The sequence below is a fragment of the Xenopus laevis genome, chromosome 5L (assembly GCF_017654675.1).
Source record: "Xenopus laevis strain J_2021 chromosome 5L, Xenopus_laevis_v10.1, whole genome shotgun sequence".
NCBI lineage: Eukaryota > Metazoa > Chordata > Amphibia > Anura > Pipidae > Xenopus > Xenopus laevis.
In genome coordinates this window covers 118068647-118089441 of record NC_054379.1, presented here as the reverse complement: position 1 = coordinate 118089441, position 20795 = coordinate 118068647, and the positions used below count along the sequence as shown (strand labels likewise).

At 36.7% G+C, this 20795-nt stretch overlaps 1 protein-coding gene across 6 annotated transcripts in view; it reads left to right on the top strand.

Annotated features, from left to right (window-relative positions):
• ect2.L (epithelial cell transforming 2 L homeolog) overlaps positions 1 to 20795 on the top strand; it is a 37062-nt gene that overhangs the window by 2695 nt on the left and 13572 nt on the right. For 4 of the 6 annotated variants that reach the window (NM_001090938.1, XM_018261788.2, XM_018261791.2 and 1 more), the window contains 18 exon segments: positions 1404 to 1545; positions 2404 to 2483; positions 2567 to 2659; positions 3307 to 3489; positions 7292 to 7381; positions 8201 to 8308; positions 11724 to 11797; positions 12436 to 12566; positions 12865 to 12980; positions 13073 to 13135; positions 13210 to 13432; positions 14596 to 14726; positions 14848 to 14967; positions 15671 to 15739; positions 15960 to 16070; positions 17045 to 17141; positions 17976 to 18057; positions 19533 to 19611. In NM_001090938.1, coding sequence (NP_001084407.1) covers positions 1419 to 1545; positions 2404 to 2483; positions 2567 to 2659; positions 3307 to 3489; positions 7292 to 7381; positions 8201 to 8308; positions 11724 to 11797; positions 12436 to 12566; positions 12865 to 12980; positions 13073 to 13135; positions 13210 to 13432; positions 14596 to 14726; positions 14848 to 14967; positions 15671 to 15739; positions 15960 to 16070; positions 17045 to 17141; positions 17976 to 18057; positions 19533 to 19611 — 1977 coding nt within the window. In that variant the 5' untranslated portion in view covers positions 1404 to 1418. 6 annotated transcript variants of the gene reach the window in all.

Below are 20795 nucleotides of genomic sequence, written 5' to 3'. Positions count from 1 at the left end.
GATAAGAAATGTATCAACTAAATGTATCCATTTTGAACAGTTTAAAGGGTCGGTGACCCCCCTTCTTCCAGAGCTGCTTTAGAAGATGAAAAATTACTTTACAATTCAATATTAGTAAAACGGTGACACATAGAAAATAGAATGTATTTGGAAAAAGTCACTATTAAGGTGAGCTATCTGAAAACAACTAGTTGTTTGAAGGTAAACAACCCCTTTAATTGCTGAGGGATATTTTGCTATTGTAAAAAGTGCAAGTAATCACTAGTAAGCATAGGGTTCAATATACAAGCATAAAAATTAGTCCCACGTTCTCAAGTATAGTATTAAATTACAAATATCTTTATTATGACAGTATATAAAATATACAAACCTGTGTCATAATAAAACATATACCTTATCTGTCTCAAGTATTCTGGATAACAGGTCCCATACTTGTATCGGTAAGCAATGATCAGGAGTGGAGGGACACAGCAAATTAAAATGCTTGTTTTAATAACATTTGTGCATCTCTTCGTAAGGATAAAAGATGTTAAAAACACTTTTTCCATTGATTAATAGTTTCCTTTGGTGTTGGTTTTATTCAGTGTATTACTGATCATCTATGAGTGACCAGTTTTAGGTTTGTGTTGACCTTACTCTCAAGAATATTATTTGCTGTTTCTGCTTGTTTTTCTCCTGGCCTTTTTACAGGCTGTTTATGAGAGATGATGCCTCTCAGTTGCCATCTAATCCCTATTTGTAGATAGGCAGCCAGCTGCTTGGTGGAGCTGGGTTAGCTCCACTAAATTTCCTACTGTGAAACGCTAACAATATACATAAATTGGAGTGCATTGTACACATATTCTAAACAATACGTTCTAAAGTACAATGTGCCATATTGTTAACAAAACACAGCGACCAGAGGGAAACAACAACTAGAATATCCAAAAAAAAATCCATATCAATGCAGTTTGGCTTGCTATTCACCTAACATCATACCAGTTCCCATATTTTTAGGCCATGCCCCTTTTTAGGCTTCATGTAAAGTTTAAATGGAAGATTGTGGCCCACAACCAATAGACTGCTGTTTAGGAGCGTCTAAAAATACCTGCAAGCCAATCAGTAAGTAATGTGTTCATAGTAGCTTGGAGATCTATAAAGCAACAGGCAATAAAGTACTTATTCAACTTTGTTTCCACTGTAGTACTTCATAAGGATGATAAAAAAAAAAAAACGATTGTTATCTAGTTGCAGTTAGTTGCGGCTAATGTTTTAACTTTCTCATTGTAGGAATTTTTGCAATGATTCGCTTGAAGCTTGGCAACACTTTTTTTTTTTTTGTTTTGTATTTCTTTCTGTGGGTGGTTTAGTGGTAACTTGACTGGAAAGCTTTAATGTGTGTTATTTTTTTGCTTTGCACACAGAGTTAACATAGTATAATGGGCGACAACAGCATGCTGGCACAGATCGCAGGAAAGAGTCTCCTAGCAGACTCCTCCGTGTTTGACTCTAAAATCACAGAGACCTCCAAAGATAACCTGTTTGCTGGCTCTGCAGATATTGACGGTAAAGAACATTTTCTTCTGCTTTTGCAACAATTGTTTTTTGTCTGACACTGCTTTTAAGAGTACGAAGCCAGTCACATAATTCAACAATGGATTATAACTTCTCTGTGCAGAGTTTACTTGTGCTTTGTTGAAAATTGGGCACAGTCGGCCATCATTTCCACAGTTCAGCGTGTGAATGGTGTGTGCATCCTATTCTTTTGGAGCACTCTGAGGGGTGCAGCCTGCTGTGGTAACTCTGGTGCTACCTCCACCTCTTGACCAGGTCTTAGCGTCAATGTTCTTGCAGCGATGTGCGTCAATTACAGCAGTGTGCAACTTACTGCCACTGTGCTTGCAGGTGTAAATGAGCCCTAAGCTGTAGCTCCACTTTACTCCCTGCAGTTCCAGTAGTTTGGATTAACTGCCTCATCAATAGAATGTGACAATCCACATGTATAGTTAGCTAAAGGAGAACTCAACCCCCCACTAACAAACCCCTACCCAGTACCCTACATGAGCAGTTGCTAAGAACAGGAACACTGCTCCAACTGCGAATGCGCCAGTATGGCGCTCACTTCTAAAGAAATTCGAAGAGCCAAAAGATGGCACCCACGGAGCTTGTGGGCGCCATATTTCAGCTCTTTTGATTTCTTCGGAAGTGAGCTCAACTTTTCTCAACTTTTTAGTTGAAACGTTTCACAGGTTTTTGAAGCTGAAAAAATAATAATCGGGCTTCATTATCAAATCTCTACCCACATCTTTCCTTGTGAATTTTTCCCCAAGAATATTGCATGTCTGCTCCTAAGTTAGTCAAAATCACTGGTTACCAAACTTGGCTTTGTGCTTATTATGTATGTTCTCCCATTTTTTAATACAGAAGAAATGCCACAAATTGAAACCAGAGTGGTTTTAGTTGAAGACGCTGGAAGAAATGAAGAGTTAATAAAGGCCCTAGAGGTACAAATATAGCAAATTGTTTGTTTTTTGTTTTTTTGTAATTTTCCCCCTACATTATTGTAACTAAATATTCCTTTTCACAGACAGTAAAAGTATTGGAAGTTCCAGTTATAAAGATAAAGGAAAACTGTCCTGAAAAATCCAGGGAATCCTTTATAAAAAGTATTGTTAATATGGTATGGTCATATATTCATACCATTGTCTTGCATGCAGCACTTCATGAATTACTTTATTTGCACAACTAACATTGTCTAAATTTGAAGCACTGGGATTGTTACACATGGGCTGAAAACCAGCAAAGCTCAAACCCAGTTTGAGCTTTGCATGAAAGCACTAATGTGTTTAAGATATGCTTTCTTTCTGGAGCTAAAGTAACAACTCTAACAAGTAAATATTCATGGTTTTTTTTTTTATCAAGGTGAAGGATTTTCTGTCTCTATAAATCTTCTAAATTGGGTAAACTCGCCATATATCTTGGGCAATTTATTTACTTATTAGCCACTTTGAAATATATTTCTATTAAAAACTTCACACTTAAGTGCTGTGGTGCTTAGGGATGCACATATCTTCTTGTAACTTAAAGAAGCGTCTGTAAATGTTGTAATCTGTAACCGTGTAAACCAGTGCTGTCCAATTTTTCCATGCATTTAGCTAATTATCCAATATACCTAGTTTGTGTAAAGAGATGGTGAGTAGGCTTGAGGCCATAAAATGCTTTGGAGGACTAAGTTTGACCTTCAAACTTCTAGATGGGCAGCCCTGGTTTAGACTGTTTTAAAACAAAATTCAGTTACTCAATAACTTTTTTGTCATCGAAAAACAGGAAATCAAGGTACCCTGCATCAAAACAGATTCTGTTGAAGAATTTGTAGAAGCTGACACCCCAGAGTTCGAATCAGTGTTTGTCATATCCGACTTTCAGAAACCTTCATATCGATTCCTTTACAAAGCTGACTGCAGAGTGCTTGGTCCCCCCATCATATTTTATTGTGCACAGAAAGGAGAGGTATGTTAATGTTGATAATTATAAAGAAAAGTATATTCCATTTTTAACTAGGGGGTTCCCTTCACCTTCATTAGGCTATGTTACATAAGTGCCAAATTTGAAAGTGCCGTTGCCAACAGCAGCCAGTCCCCGATTACTTTTGAGCATTCTACTAAAAGTTTAGAAAGTGCAAGCAAAGGCCTTATTGGTTGCCTGTTTGCTGTTGGCAGCCACACATGTGCAATACGACACCTATGTTTATAAATCACCCGCCCAAGCATAGCCTTGCAAAATGTTAATAACCTGGCTATCAAGTAAAATGTGGCTTTTTAGATCAATGGCACACCGTGTTTTGTTGCCCGCATGAAATGGCTTTCTGTACATGGAACAAAATGCCTGAAAATACCTTGGCCTTGCAGACAAAGTGAATTGCAGCATACAAGTAAATACAGTTGCACAATCGCATTTAAATGCTGAAGGGAGCAATTTAATGCAGCTGTGTGATTTGCAATCGCTAAATCTCCCAAAGTTGCATCTGGAGAAAACTTTGGGTGATTAAGCGAAATCTTGGGCATACCACCAGCGATTTCAATTATTGGCAATGCAAAGACATTTTAAGGAGATTTGTCACCCGCAGCTGCGAATAAAAAACTACAGGGGACAAATGTTCTTGTGTGCTGGCCCCAAAACATCCCCCTACATACACTGAAATTGTCTGCCAAGCGCTTGTTCCAACACTACTCGGTTCTCAATTGATAGTTGCCTAAAAAACATTTTCTTTTCAGACAACAATTGCCTGACAAGCAATTTTCTTAGTGCTTTTTTAAGCGATGTTGGTGTATAGGGGACTTGTTATGTTTTGGGTAGCCGAGGATGAGTAGAGTATAACAGTGCTTTATTAGCAGGCTCTCATGCAGCCATTACACAACAGTAACTTTCACTTTTAAGCTCTCCAAGAAGTATGCACAGTATGTCTTGAGCACCTTGACATCTACAGGCCATTTGTATAAACACCACATATTCCCCCTATAGTAGGAAAGCTTTTGGACAACTATAATAACAGCAACAATGAAACCGTATGCATTTTAAAGCAATATTATACATTCTTCACATCACAAAGTCCTTGGTCCACACATGTAGTTTTCTGATTCTCTCAGTACGCCTTTTTTAAGCGATGTTGGTGTATAGGGGACTTGTTATGTTTTGGGTAGCCGAGGATGAGTAGAGTATAACAGTGCTTTATTAGCAGGCTCTCATGCAGCCATTACACAACAGTAACTTTCACTTTTAAGCTCTCCAAGAAGTATGCACAGTATGTCTTGAGCACCTTGACATCTACAGGCCATTTGTATAAACACCACATATTCCCCCTATAGTAGGAAAGCTTTTGGACAACTATAATAACAGCAACAATGAAACCGTATGCATTTTAAAGCAATATTATACATTCTTCACATCACAAAGTCCTTGGTCCACACATGTAGTTTTCTGATTCTCTCAGTACGCCTTATAGGTTCACTTTCTTCAGGCCTGTTGCAGTTGATATCAGGAGTAGGAAAATGTCCTTCATCAAATGGAGCTTCTCCAAAGTCATATCTAAAAGGAGCAAGACAACTTGCATTCCATATGGGTCCATCAGACAGTTCATATGTGTATGGTCCTCGCTGGCGTCTCACTTCAAGTGGTGTAGTAAATTTAGATTGTCCTTGTTTCAGTATTCCTGGTTTCTTCTGACTAAAGATCCAGGCTGAAAGTGTACTACTCTGGCACCACTTTTTCTGTCAGTTTAAGCCTTGCATTTGGCTTGTTGATGTTTCACAATGTCAGCAGTAGATGATTTTGTAGGCACAGTATTTTGTGGAAGTTTGATGTATGCAACATGAAACTTAGTGCGCATATGTCTGCCATGTAATAATTCAGATGGAGATGATTGGGTTGTTGCATCACATGTTGCTCTGTAGTTATGTAGTTCCAGTAAGATTTGTTGTCTGTAGTGCTTCTTTCAAACTTCTGTTGAATCACTCAATTTCTCCATTTGCTTGTGCGTAATACACTGATGATTTCCTATGCACAATATTCCTCTCTCTCAGAAAGGATTCAAACTCATATGAGACAAACTGTGGTCCTTTGTCTAATAACTCCTTTGGATTACCTTCTCTGCTGAAGACTGTAGACAGAAATGTTATTACTGTAGCTGATGTTATATGAGAGACAAATGCAATTTCAGGCCATTTACTGTAATAGTCTATCAAGGTTATAGCAAATCTACAGTCTATAGGAGCATCTGTAAAAGGACCCACAATATCAATAGCAAGTTTTCCCCATGCTGAATCAGAAATGGTACTGGTTTTACATCTGTGTACAAAGTTCTTTGCACTGATGCTGTAGTAATGAGACCATCAATTAATTGTAGGTTTAATGCAGCAAAGAGATCCCTTCCAAGTATAGCAGTACCCTTATTCACAATGTAGAAGTCACATTTTGCAGTATTTGATTCAAATTGTACAGTCACTGGCAAGCAACCAAGCACAGGGATTGGATCCTTTAAGGAACTGACCAGTTTCAGGGCAGGTGCAACAAGAGGATCTTTTGCAAAGTATTTCAAGAAAATATCCTTTGGTAGGATAGAAACAGCTAGTAGTCTCTCTCTAATGTGAGGTGAGTTTGTTTTTTCCACTATTTGGTCTCTTAGCATTTCATCTGTTTCCCAAACTCACAGGTAACACCAAGCTCTCTCAAAGCTGCTACAAACTGTTCTGTGGATTCGCCATTACACTGTCCATGTTGGCGAATTTATATCTTTCAGCAACCACATTTACTCTTGGCACGAAAAAGTTCTTTATAGCAGTTAGAGCAGTTTCATAAGTATCATCAAGTAATGGTAATGTATAGCATATACTCTGTCCCTCTGCTCCCAGGCAGTGAATAAGTAAAGCACGCTTTCTAGCAGCAGAAATCTCCTCTTGGTCAGCAGCAATAATGTAATTTTCAAACATATGGATCCAAGCAGTAAAAGGTATGCTAGGCTCACCAAGGTTTGGAATAAAGGTGCAGGCTGCTGCAGAGGTAGACGATCCATCTCGTCGTCAATATGTTATGTTTTGGGTAGGATGGGATGAGGATGAGTAGAGTATAACAGGACTTTTACATGTACTTTAACACACTTCACCTTTGAGTTAACTTTTAGTGTGATGTAGAGGGTGATATTCTGAGACAATTAGCAGTTGGTATTCATTTTTTATTTTTTGTGGTTTTTGAGTTATTTAGCTTTTTATTCAGGAGCGCTACAATTTGCAATTCAGCAATCCAAATTACCGAAGCAACCATGCAATAATTTGAATTAGATACTGCAGAGAGACCTGAATAGAAAGGTGATTAATAAAAAGTGATAACTATACATTTGTAGCCTTACAGAGCATTTGTTATTAGATGTAGTCTGGGACAACCCACTTGAAAGATCGAAAGAGTCAGAAGAAAAAGGCAAATAATTTAAAAGCTATTTAAAAAAAACAAAATGAAGAACAATTGAATAGTAGCTTAGCATTAACCACTCTATAACAAACTAAACATTAAACTAAGTTAACTTGAAGCGAACCACCCATTTAAAGTGAACAGAAACTCCCATTTACAATTGTTTACAAAAGGCCAGTGTTCCTCAGCTATTAAAGCCTTACAATAGTTAAAACTTCTAAAATAAAACTTCTCAACAATGCCCTAAAGGCTAAAACATAATATGAAAGCTTACACATAATCCTTATTTTATTTATTTATTTATTTATTTTAGAGGCTGTAATTAACTGTTCTTTTTTTGGGTTTTCTTTAGCCTTTGCCTTTTACATCCCGACCCCTCTACTGTGCAAATATGCTAAATTTAGTATTGTGCTTCACTGGTTTCAGAAGGAAAGAAGAATTGGTAAGTATTTCTTTATTGCACCATAATCTCTGTAAGGAACTGTACACATTGGTTTTACTTTTATACTGTTTAAAAAGTTTTTTTTTTCTCTTGTGTTAACATTCTATTTTTCCCACCTTGTTCTGCATTAAAAATGCAACACTTTTCTCTTGCATTTAGCTTTAGGAACCATAAGGGTATACCTTCCACCCCCAGAATAACATACGACATAGCATTGTGGTTTTACAATCTTGCATGCATGGAATTACTTCTTAATAGCTTGGAGGACAACGGGCTTTTGCCTATTTCTTACTTTCACCAGCTTTTTTTTTGTGTATGATTATTCTATTTAGCAAAAGCAGTGTTCTCTCTGAAGGGGCATTTTCTACGTGCTAGTGGAAAAAGATTTAATAGATGATAACATGATTATCATTTTGACAATTTGCTATTATTGGTAACAATTTTAGCCTGGTTGAAACTGATAGAAAAGTACTCTGATTCAAGCTTTACCTAGCCATACCATCACAATTTCATATGGTGCAATTGGACTTGGAGGCTAGCAGATTGCCACAAACATAGAATAAATGCCATAATGTATTAATATAAGATCACAATTTTTAAAGCCCAGTTGTTTGCTAGCTGCAGCAATTTGTTCTATAATCCAAAGATCAAATGCAATTTTACTTCTGTATCAGTCATCCTTTCTCTTTGTTTCAACAATTCTCAAATGTCCTTGTCATACACCTTTGTTTAAATTATGTATCCTTGATCAGTGTCCTCTCCATTTAACACAAACAGATTCTGCTAGTCTCTGATAGCTTCTTTTATTTTCTTTTTAAGGTCAAACTAGTAACGTTGGTTCATCACATGGGAGGTACAATAAGGAAAGACTTCAGCTCAAAAGTTACCCATCTTATTGCCAATTCAACTCATGGAGATAAATTTAGGGTTTGTATTGCATTTTTATTTTGCAGTAAGTTCTTTTGTTTCTGACTTTTTTTTTTTATTCCCTCCTTCTTTAAATGCAATTCCAAAATTGTACAGTAACACTGCACAAAATGTTTTATATGCATTTAAATATAATGTAGTTACCCTGCACTAGTAAAATATTTGTTTGCTTTCAAAATACCATACATATATTTATTAATACCTGTCTACAGGTCCGCCATCGGGGGGGGGGGGGAGTACTGCTGTCCTGGCCCCTGATGGTTTGGGGAGTTAAGGGGGGCCTGGCCGAGCTGCATTTACTTGCACAGCAGGACACCTGCTGTCAGTGAGCTGTAGACTTTCGAAGGGATGGTGGACTGGAGCTCCGGAGCCTGCCTGTGAAGTGTAAGTCCCAGTAAAGCAGAATGGGGATTGGATGGGTGAAGTTTGAACCGCCCCTCCAGTTTATCAAATCACCATCAGGCTTTACCGGGACTTAAACTTCACAGGCAAATCAGAGCACAAGAAACTGAAGATAAAGGCACTTGAGCTCCCTGGCTAAAGTAAGTGCAGTGTTCTTTTTTTCTTATAACTTGTAGGGGCCCTAGCCACAAACTTTTTTTCTTTAACTTGTAGGGGGTCAGTTGCCACCAAAACTTGTAGGGAGGCCCATTGGGCGCCAAAGTTCTTTAACTTGTAGGGGGGCACTTAATATTTTATCAAGTGTGTCTTTCTTACTGATGGGTGAGGGAGGGGTGACCAAGGGGGGCTCAGAAAATGTTGTTGTGCGGACCCCTGTGATTTCTGATGGCAGCCCTGCCTGTATAAATAATATAGCTATTATAAATAAGCTGCAATATTGGCATAGGGGCAGCCATTCAAATAGTTCAAAAAGAAATATGCTTACACAGCATGTGACAGTGGATAGACAGTGAATAGACTTGTTATAATAATGAGGCTTCAGATATGTATGTTCTATTAATGTCGTTAAAGGCATCCATACAACTATTGCTTTTGTGTAAAACAAACTGTATTCTGCTCATCTTGACCAGCAATAAAATTGAATTTAAAGGACTCCACCCTAAAACTGTTTTTGTATAATGAAACAAATAATTCTAATTTTCAATATACATTAATAACTAATGGCTTTATTTGTTGGCCAGAAAAATACTGCTTTCATTATCTACTACAGATGTTTATATTCTCTGCATTTCTGGTTCTGACTCCTCTGCCAAAAGCCACCTGATTAATAGACGAGGGGGAGAATTAATTCTGCTGCACTTTTATAGGAACTGTAACACCAACAAAATAAAAGCGCTTAAAGTACAGGTATGGGACCTGTTATCTAGAATGCTCTGGACCCTGGGGTTTTTCATGTATGGTATCTTTCTGTAAATGGATCTCCATACCTTAAGGCTACTTAAAATAATTTAAACATGAAATAAACTCAACCCAATCCAATAAGGATGAATCGTATCATGGTTGGGATCAAGTAAAAGGTAATGTTTTTACAGAGTTAAAATTGAATTTTTTTTTGTCAGTTATTTTATAAAAATTGCTTCTTTAATTCAGAACTTTTTGGATAATGGATTTCTGGATAACTGATCCCGTACCTATAATTATAATAGTGTGCTGTTGCACTGCACTGGTAAAAGTTGTGCTTTGCTTCAGAAAGACTGATACAGTTTATATAAATAAGCTGCACCCGTTGCATATCCGAAAACAGTTAAGCTTTGTAAAAGACCATTGATTTCTACAGTATTTATCTATCTGCTATGTAACCTGTGCCATTTAACCCTATTTGCCCCCATGGTTACACAGCAGCTTGTTTATATAAGGTGTAGTCATGTTTCTGAAGCAAACACACCGGTTGTGCAAGTACATTGTTTTTAAATTTTTGGTGTTACTGTTCCTTTGTCAGGTAACAGAAGGAGATAAACACTGCTTTCAACCACAAAAATAGACATTTTTTAATGTATATATTTTGGCAAATTGCTTAGCATTACACTTTTATCATTATGAGAAGAAAAAAAAACGTTCTGGAGTGGAGATTTTTTATACCATTTTTAAAACCAATTATGTAAAATTCAGTTTGGTTAAAGCACATTTCTGATGCTGATATTTTGGCAGCATCTTTCAGGGTTATGTATAGCTCTTTTTGAATTGAGAGGCCAGTGGTGAACTAAAAATGCTGTCGGCTTTTACAGTGGGAACCCCCTGTCATCGGTCCAATATGTACGGAAAACTTCTCACTTGTACAGTTTCCCTATGGGTAACTCCTATGCATATTCATTTAAACCATTTGCTGCTTCTACAGCAACTTTCAAGTACAGCTGTTGTGCCTAAACCTGGAAGCCCTAACCCTGGAAACTGCTTCTAAGAAAGTTTAAATGTCTTAAACTTGAAATTGAAACTTAGCAGATGGGTTATATGCCCTTTGAGTCTGCATTTATGTTATTGTTAAAGCATCTGAAAGATGTTTTATTAAAGGAGAAGGAAAGGTTAAAACTAAGTAAGCCTTATCAGAAAGGTCCATCAAAATATACCAGTAAACCCCCCAAGTAATGTTGATCTGAGTCCCCTGTAAAAAGAAATACTGCATTTCTTTCCTTCTATTGTGTACACATGGGCTTCTGTATCAGACTTCCTGCCTTCAGCTTAAACCTCATTGCCCTGGGCAAGAGCATGCTCAGTTTGCTCCTTTCCCCCCACTCCTCCCTTCTCTACTGTAATCTGAGCCCAGAGCAGGGAGAGACTCAGGCAGGAAGTGATGTCACACCACATTAATACTGCAGCTCCTATTCTAAACAAACAGAGAGTTTTTAGAGCTTTTTACTCAGGTATGGTTAAACATTGTACAGAATAAATATAGCATTCTAGCTTGCACTATTGCAGCTAATCTATTGGCAATAAAATGCCTCCGTAGCTTTCCTTCTCCTTTAAAAAAAACCTTCCCTATATAAATTGTATTCTAGTTTTTTGTTACCCATAAAGGGGTTGTGAACTCAAAAACAAAAATGTTACATAATGAAAGAAAATATTCTAAGCGCCTGTCCAATAAGCAATCGTTACAAAATGTCAATGAATTTAAAGGAATTTTTACATATAACTGCTAATAAAGAAATGTCTGTCCCTCGGTCACCATTGCTGGTTCTGACTATTGAATCAATGTAGCAGAAACTACTCTGGGGAATGGGAGTCTTGGCTGAAGGCAAGCTGACATGCTACAGTGTTCATAGGAAAAGGACAAATACTGCTTTCAGTTGCAAATATATTTACAAATAACTGTTAAAAACAGGTTAACCCCATTAATACACCACTTTACTTTTTGTATCCTGCAATTTTGGGGGATTTTGTCCAAATCTGAATATTCAAAATATATTTAGTACTTAATTGTTGGTTAATGGATTTGCTCTGTGTTTTTTTTTCTGTCTAGGTTGCAGTTAGTCTTGGAACTCCTATAATGAAGGCTGATTGGATTTTCCAAGCTTGGGAGAAAAGGAATGAACTGTAAGTTATTTTTTTATTTTTTTTTCTCTTTGTATTTCAGGACAATTATGTCTTGAATTCTGTTATGGGGTTGACATTTTATGTAGTTTGCATGAATGTTCGGTCTGCTGGACAGAAAATACACAATGCCAAGACTTGCTTCTTCTAGAACCCACCAACTTCAATATTCTGTTTAGATACTAGACATTCTTTTATTTTTTTATTTCCTGTTTTGTCTGTTAAATTCTATGACCTTTCAGTGCAAAATGTGGCTTTTCTTTTGTCCTTGTACTTTGTAAATTTTTTAACCAAAAATATTCTAATTAATTATGCATGCCTCTTTCTTGGAAATAGAATACCTTTTTGCACATGTATACCTACATTTTGTATCACTGATCTTATCACCTATTTTCTTCTTTCTGCATAAATTGATAAAGCAAAATACTAATATTTCTTGCAGCTGGTTTTGCTGTTTGTGCTTTAATTGCCTAAACCTGTGTTAAAAATCCCATATTTATTCCTATTGCAGAGATTACCTTGTACATTCATTTGTTATTCTGAGAATTATCTTCTGTATCTACATGTGTTGAACATATCAACAGAGCATTGTTGTGTTTTCTATATTTGTTTTCCTAATTATTTATGGGTTGTCTTGTCAGTGAATTCAGTGCAACAAATGAAGAGTTCAAAAATCAGTTTAAGGTTCCTCCATTCCAAGACTGCATATTAAGTTTTCTGGGGTTTTCCGATGAAGACCGAGTCAGTATGGAAGAAATGACTGAAATGCAAGGTAGAAATATTTTATATTGATTCTCAATTAAATACTATTCTATGGCAATTAGCCTGGTCGGCACTCTTGCTGGCATTTGGGATTGCAAGTGAAATTAGGGTTTGGAGCCTATGATAGATGTTTTAGGATGGTCTCCATATCTTATCTTATATATACACACACACATTTTTTTCCCAGGCTGATGTGTATAAGAGAGGTTGAATCAGAACATAATGTATAATGCTCATTTAATAATGCTAATTTTTTTCTGAAGCTTTTGTCTCCCAAAAAGAAACCTTTTAATTTTCCTATTTATTAGGAGGGAAGTTTTTATCTGTTGGAGATGAAAAATGCACACATCTGGTGGTAGACGAAAATTCTGTAAAAGAGTTACCATTTGAACCTCCTAAGAAACTGTATGTGGTGAAGCAAGAGGTATGCAGCAGCCTCTTCCAGTGTATTGTACACACTACAATTCCCTCACTCTGTTTAGAAAGCAATCATTTTTTTTTCTTTCTTCATAACAGTGGTTTTGGGGAAGTATCCAAATGGATGCCAGAGCAGGAGAAACAATGTACCTGTTTGAAAAGGTATTTTCCTTTTTAATGTTCAGATGTTGTATATTGTTAAACAAGACAGACTTAACTGGTTCTTCTTTTTGCAGAATGAAAGTCCAGCTTTAAAAAAATCTGTCTCTCTGCTGACCTTGAACACACCAAGTAGCAATCGTAAGAAACGTCGTCTTAAAGATACTCTTGCTCAGTTAACCCGGGAGACAGATCTCACACCTTTTCCTCCTCGAAAACGTCCTTCGGCCGAACATTCCCTTTCTATTGGATCGCTGCTAGATATTTCAAACACGCCCGAGTCTGGAAAATCTTTTTCAGGTACTGCCATGATACATTTTGTATGCTCTATCTGCGTGATTTACATTTTTGCTATAATCACAGCAGTACACAGTGTTCTGCAATTCAGTTTAGCAGTAACGTTTACGGTTGTGTTTCTTTTAATCGTGTATTATATGTAAACGTTCTGAAAGCTTTTCTTGTGTAGGAAGTAGAATAGCTATATTGAGGTGCAATATAAATCATAGTAATGTAGAAAGCCAAGGAAGAATACAAATGAAAGTTCTATGTTGAGTGATTCTTCTACATCACAGCAAGAGAACTTGAGAAATATCATAGAAAATGCTCCTATATATAAACCAATGAAGTACAGCCAGTTGGAAGCACTGAAGCTAGAAATTTACATCGTAACAAAAGAAATGCGTGTTGGTACATTATCATTATTATTATCTAGAGGTAACGTTTTCTGAAAGCACACTTCTTATTTGCAAAATGGTATTCTTCTGTTATTTAGTTCATTTTGAGAATGTACCAACATGCATTCATTGCATATCTAAGTTTATGAATATCAAACAGCATCTATAGAGTTTTGTAATACATCTAGTGTATTCACACTTGAGAATAGGCACCTATCAATGAATGTAGATCCAGAAGCTGTAATTCAGCAAGATTGTGCTCAAACTTGCTTTTGTGTAAAGCCTAAGCATGGATCCAAGGCAAATGTAAATGTAAATTTGAATAAAAAAGAAGTCTGAACAGAAGAATTCTTCAAATATGGGTTTCAACTCCCTAGTTCAGACTGCTACTCTCGGCTTGAGTCTTGATTTATTTAATTGCCTCCTTCCAGCTTTCACGTGGGTGGGTTGGGGGGGCACTGACCCAGATGGGCAACCAACGCCTGGTTGCTAGGGTAAATTAAACCCCAGCAGGGAAATAGCTGTTGAAGTTCCAAACTGGAGCTGCAGAACAAAAAGCTAAATAATTTAAAAAAATAAAAACCAATTGCAAATTACTGTCTACAACTTACTGAAATTTAAAGGTGAATCTCCCATTTATGCAGTTATGAAATATCTATAAAATCTTTTTATTTTACTATGAGGGAATATATACATTAAAATAACCTTTTTAAGTTGTATTACTTCGAGAATAATATAAATCTAAAAATAACATCTCTGGTAGCTTAATATGCTTTTCTGTTTTCATAGATACACCAAAAATTATAAAGCCTTCAAAAGTATCTACTCCTGTACCCCAGCAATCAGCAAGGTGGCAAGTTGCTATGGAACTGTATCAGACTGAGAGTAATTATGTTGATATTTTAACTACAATTGTACAGGTAACGGGTATAGCTGCTTTTTTTTTTTTTTTAATCTGAAAATAATAAAACCTTCTGAAATTTGTGTAAAGATGTTAAAAGCCTATTGGTCTTGATAATGGTTCTTTCATTGTTTTGACAGCTTTTTCAACTTCCGTTGGAAAAAGAGGGGCAGCTAGGAGGCCCAATCCTTGCTCAGGAAGAGATTAAAACTATTTTTGGCAGTATACCAGATATCCTTGATGTTCACACTAACATAAAGGTTATATATTTTGAATTTAAATACATGTAGTAGTTTTAGACTTTTCCTTGTATATGCTGTAATTTGTATATGCTCTAATTTAAAAAAAAAAAAAGGTGGTTATGCAAGCTTAAAAAGTTTGACTTGTGTGGGTCTCTCTAAAACGCAGTGTAACTCACTTTATCTCTTTCTACAAACAGCATATATGTAAGGGAAATTGAACTTTGTAATGCTTTTTATTATAATAGGGATTATAGTGCCTTAACTCAATGAATGTGTGACCAGATATCACACAAAAAAAACTCTTAATAGTAATGTTGTTTACTCTTATTTGCTCATGATTTATATTGTAGCATTCTCTTATATTTGGGACAGGTATGTCATCCATTAGCTTGAAACCTGTTATCCAGAATGCTCCGAGACAATCTCCCTGTAGACTCCATTTATAAACATTTTTTATTAATTTGATTATAATGATTTTCTTCTCTGTAATAATAAAACAGTACCGTGTACTTGACAACTACGATATAATTAATCTTTATTGATGGCAAAACAATCCTGTTAGGTTAATTTAATGTTTAAATGATTTTTTAGTAGACTTAAGATATGGATACTCAAATAACAAGACCCCTTATCCAGAACCGAAGGTCCAGAGCATTCTGAATAACCTGTCCCATAACATGTACTCAATATTCACATGATCTTCAACTATATTTTCTTCTAGGGTGACCTGGAAAAACTTATGATTGACTGGGCAGAAAGCAAAAGTATTGGGGACATTATCCTCACCTATGTAAGTTTTAAATTTAAAATGCTTGCTTTCACAATGTCTTATTCTTGCTGACCTTTTTACACTATGCTTAGTGTTTATAGTTAAAGGAAATTTAAGTTAAAATCAAACGTTGCAGGATCCCCATATGAGACCAACTAACCTAATGCAGTGTGCAAAGTAGCCTTGTACCTTACTTACTAGTTCTGCTTAATGTGCTAAATATATACATTTTCTGTCTTAGTCTAAAGATCTAGAGAAAATCTATCCACCTTTTGTCAACTTCTTTGAAATGAGCAAGGAAACTATTATAAAATGTGAAAAGCAAAAGCCAAGATTTCACGCTTTTCTAAAGGTATGTGTGCAGTTTATACAACTTTAAGTTTCTTAAAGAGATACGAACACCGAAAATTAAACCACATCTATCGTAAAATTGTCCTTGCATGCTTTTTATTATAATGCCATAAGAGTATTTGCCCAATGTTTTTACATTACGTATCTTATGCTCCATTTTGTTCTATGAGGGGCCTGCCAGTAGTACGTTCGTCTAAAGTTTCTTATGCCAACAGGTTGAAAAGGGGACAGTCAGGTTGGCAAAACAGTCAGGTTTACTAACTTTAGGGTAACACATAAGCAGACATTTCAGTGAAAAACTGTCCACATGACCTATCGGTAACTTTTAATGTACATAAATATTTTAAAGCTTTTACTGTCAGGATCACATTAACGCTTATATTCTTGTGATGTTTTTTGATAAGTTGGGAACATATGCCTGACTGGTACACATTTAACAGTTGTACTGTTATGGTTATCTCACAATGAAAATTATTTTAGAATGTCCCTCTGCGTTGAGGCTAAAAGGAATTCTACTGTTGGTAGAAAAAACTCCAAGGATTTTCCCTTTATACCCTTGTAGTGGTTAATGCTAAATGATGGGTAGAAGAATCTCTGCAATAGGAATAGATTAATGCAGTAGATGTAGGCTGGATTGGTATAAAGGTCTTGAGTGACTCCGATGGGTTGGAAGGTCTTTAAGATCCTTAAAAGCCACTGCTCTGTTACCTTCCATGGTTGGCACAAAAAGCAAAAGTAGTTTGTAACTTCTTGATCATTATAAAGGACCCCTCATTATACATTAGAAAGCTTCTTGTAAAATGTTATATGCATTCCTCCCAACCCACTACCTGTACTAAGTTTTTTGCTTTGCTCCTATCACCTCTGAAATGCAGGCTTATGATCATATCATTGTGTATTACACACTACCATAATGTGACTCTCTTCCTGATACGTCAATGATGGTTCTAAGACACTTTGCTAATATGCTTCTAGATCAACCAATCAAAGCCTGAATGTGGACGACAAACTTTAGTCGAGTTACTTATCAGACCTGTTCAACGGTTACCAAGCGTGGCTCTTCTTCTGAATGGTAAGAAGAATATGTATACGTTCATACGTTGTTTATTAGTACTTAGAACAGGTATGGGATTCTTTATCCGGAAACCCGTTATCCAGAAAGCTTAGAATTATGGAAAGGCTTTCTCCCATAGACTCCATTTTATTCAAATAATCAACATTTTAAATAATCATCTCTTTTTTTTTTTTTTTTTTCTCTGTAATAATAAAACAGTATCTTGTACTTAATCCAAACTAAGATCTAATTAATCCTTATTGGAGCTAAAATCAGCCTATTGGATTTATTTAATGTTTACATGATTGTCTAGTAGACTTAAGGTATAAAGACCCAAATTAGGGAAAGATCCGTTATCCGGAAAACCCCAGGTCCCAAGAATTCTTTAAAACAGGTCCCATACCTGTACTTACTACTGCTCAGCTTACTAATTCTGGTCTGCAGCTTATGCTGTAGTTAACCTACTATGTGGATATTGTGGCTGGTGGTGCACGACTTTCAATTCTGAGGATTGATTTAAAGGGCTCCCAGTACAGGCAGCTGGCGTGCATGCATATATTGAATTAGTCTCCCTGTTTGCTCAGTATGCACTCATTATGCACATGCATGTACCCTAACATGGCTACCCACACTGGGAGTATGGTCTCTGTTAACCCACACCTCTGGTGAGGTGGAACAATTTTTCAGTAATACAGTATGTGCCTTTTAAAGGATCAGTAACATAATTATTTTTTTTTTACAAAAAATTCGTTCGTATAGAATGGGAAAAAAAATGTTTTGCATAGATTGTTGTCGGTTATCACTCTCCTGTTTTTTTTTGTTTTTTTAAACGTTTCCTGTACGTTGTTTTAGATATTAAAAAGCACACCGCAGATGATAATCCAGACAAAGTGTTGTTGGAGAAAGCAATCGATTCATTAAAACAAGTCATGACGTAAGTAATAGGTATAGACCTAAAAAAAAAACATGGGTTAAAATGACATGCTTACTGTGCAATTAAATGCATGAAACTGCACTGCATAGAATAAAATATTAAATACATTGCCACAAAAGCATTTGTATGGTCTTTAGGAATCACTGTTGGAGATATTGCATTAAAAATGTTATCTGAACTTTACAAGTTCTTGCTAACATCATATGTAGGAGATACTGTTCAAATTGTATTTACAGGAGGAATCAGAAGTCATAAAGTGTATCTAAAAACTTCATTTCATGTAGGGGCACTTCCACATATTTTCTCGCTTTCTATATTGGAAATGGTAGTTGTATTTAGTAACCCGTTTAAAACAATGTGCTCATTGGTCATGAATCCAGATAATGATGGGGGGGGGGGAAATGACATGTATCCACTTACCAATATACATTTTTAACCTTTTAAGTAATAAGTCACTTGAGACTTTTTTTTTTATTTGACTGACTAAGCTCCTTCGTAGGTAGTTATGACGCTCCTGGTGCTGCCTGTGGCAGATGCCGATGTTGAAAATGTTTGGGAAGCTTAAGCTGGCCATAGATGCAAAGATCCGATCGTACGATTGGACTTTCCCATCTCCCGACCCGCCACTAACCATTCAGATCAAAGTCTTACCAGTCAGATTAGTTAAAGAACAGATCAGCAATGTTCTGCCCCTGACAGCAATCGTTCCATATCTATGTTTGACAAAGCTAGTGACAGTCTCCCACTGAAAATCGTACGATCGGCAATACACGCAGAGATATTATCGGCAGCGGACAGAAATTTTCTAACCTGTCCGATTGACCAAACGACCGATCTCCGCCGGATGAAAAATGTCGGGACTCTCCACACATGGTCCGAAAATCGAGGATTCGTACGATCAGATCTTTGCGTCTATGGCCAGCTTAAGTCTCCCATCCTGAACATTCCCTGAACAACCCCGTTGTGTCTAGAGGGGTTTGGAAATCCTTTATTTTTTTTTCTAGGGTTTGCTCACCTGGGGGGATTTCTTTGTACAGATCTTTGAGAGATCTTAAGACAGATGTTGCCATTTTGTATATGGAGGGAATTTTTCTTGGGTCTGGTCCCCATGTGTTTCCATATCTCCCAGAAAGAGTTTTTTCTTGCAGGACATCCTCCAATTGTTGGAGATTGTGTTAGATATGATTTTTACTGGCTTGTTTTTCTTGCAGCCAGTCCTTTTCAGTTGAGAGAGTTCTGCCATGAAATGTAGTATTTTATTGAGGTTGTTTGTTTCTTGGTTCACTCCTTGTGGGGGTTCTCTCGTATGGGTTGTTTTGGAAGTTTGCTGACCTCGCTCCCTCTCTCGCATCTCTTTCTGTCGCATCTCAGCTATATATCTTAATACACTCCTACTTAGTGTAAATACATAAGTGGTGCTATCAAAGGGGCAATACTGTGATGACTGAATACATTTAACTGTCCCTCATCTCTAGGTACATTAATGAAGATAAAAGGAAGACTGAAGGGCAAAAACAGATTTTTGATGTGGTCTATGAAGTAGATGGATGTCCTGTAAGTATTTATTTCATGTTTTTAGTCTTTACAGGCAGTATTTATTATGATTATAGGAGAACATAAATGTGTTTTTATGATCTTTGTGAATTGTAGTAAACTTAAAAATCTTCCCAAATTGTGCTTAGTACTTGGGAAGTTTTCATAGGATTCTTGTAAAGGCATAGGTAAATCTTGACTTTATTATCTTATATATTTGCCTTTGTGTTCCCATTTCAAAGCTTTCAGCTTCTCTACAAGGTTTATTGTTTAATCCATTTTTTTTACTTTATTACAACTGTCGGCATCATATTGAAGAACTGACAGAGGACACCACAACATCAGAAAGATGAAACTGATGACCTTGCACACTCCATATTTGGCAGCATTGTTGAAGGCAATGGTGGCTTACAGCTGTCGTCTGGAATTACAGGGTCCTATACTACCAAGTTAGCAGAAAAAAAAGTAGAATGATATAAACATGATTCTTGGAAACTGTACCATGCCCATGATCCACCCAGTCATGCCCCCACTATACTTTAACCTCACCCCCTATCCTGCAAGCCAAGCCCACTCCCAAACAGGCTGTGCCCTTTTGTGACGCTTTTAGGGCCCCTTTTTACCATTAAGCCCCTACCAGCTGCACCCCCTGAAGAGGGTTTAACTGGTTTATCTTTTTGGAAGGCCGCGTTTCCTGGATTGCGATCTCTGCTGTATCTTTAGCTGAGCGCCTTTTTAAATATAAATCCAAATATTGCATGGCTTAGTTGTATGAATCAGCCTTACAGCTTTAGGCATATACTGCCTTTCAGTTCCGAAATACATGTATTTTGGAATATGTGTAAATTTAAAGAGGAGTTGTTACACAGAAGGAGATGTTTTGTACAAATTAGAACCAAATACAAAGATTTGTTTTTTTCTTAAAACAACAAATCAGTCTGGTGATAAACCACAATTAAAAAAAAAAACTCATGTAATGATCCAATTCTGAGCATGTACGTTAAGCACTTTCAGTGACTGGTCTGGCCAACTGGCTGATTAACAGACTCTTTGCAGTTTGGCCATCCTGATTATCCTGCTGGACTGTTGTCTGCATATCTGAACCCAGCCAGAGTGGCCAGTATCAAAGCCGGTACTGAAGTGTTTAGAAGTATCATACTTGCACTGCACACATTAGCCACACTAGTACTGTACATACAAACACA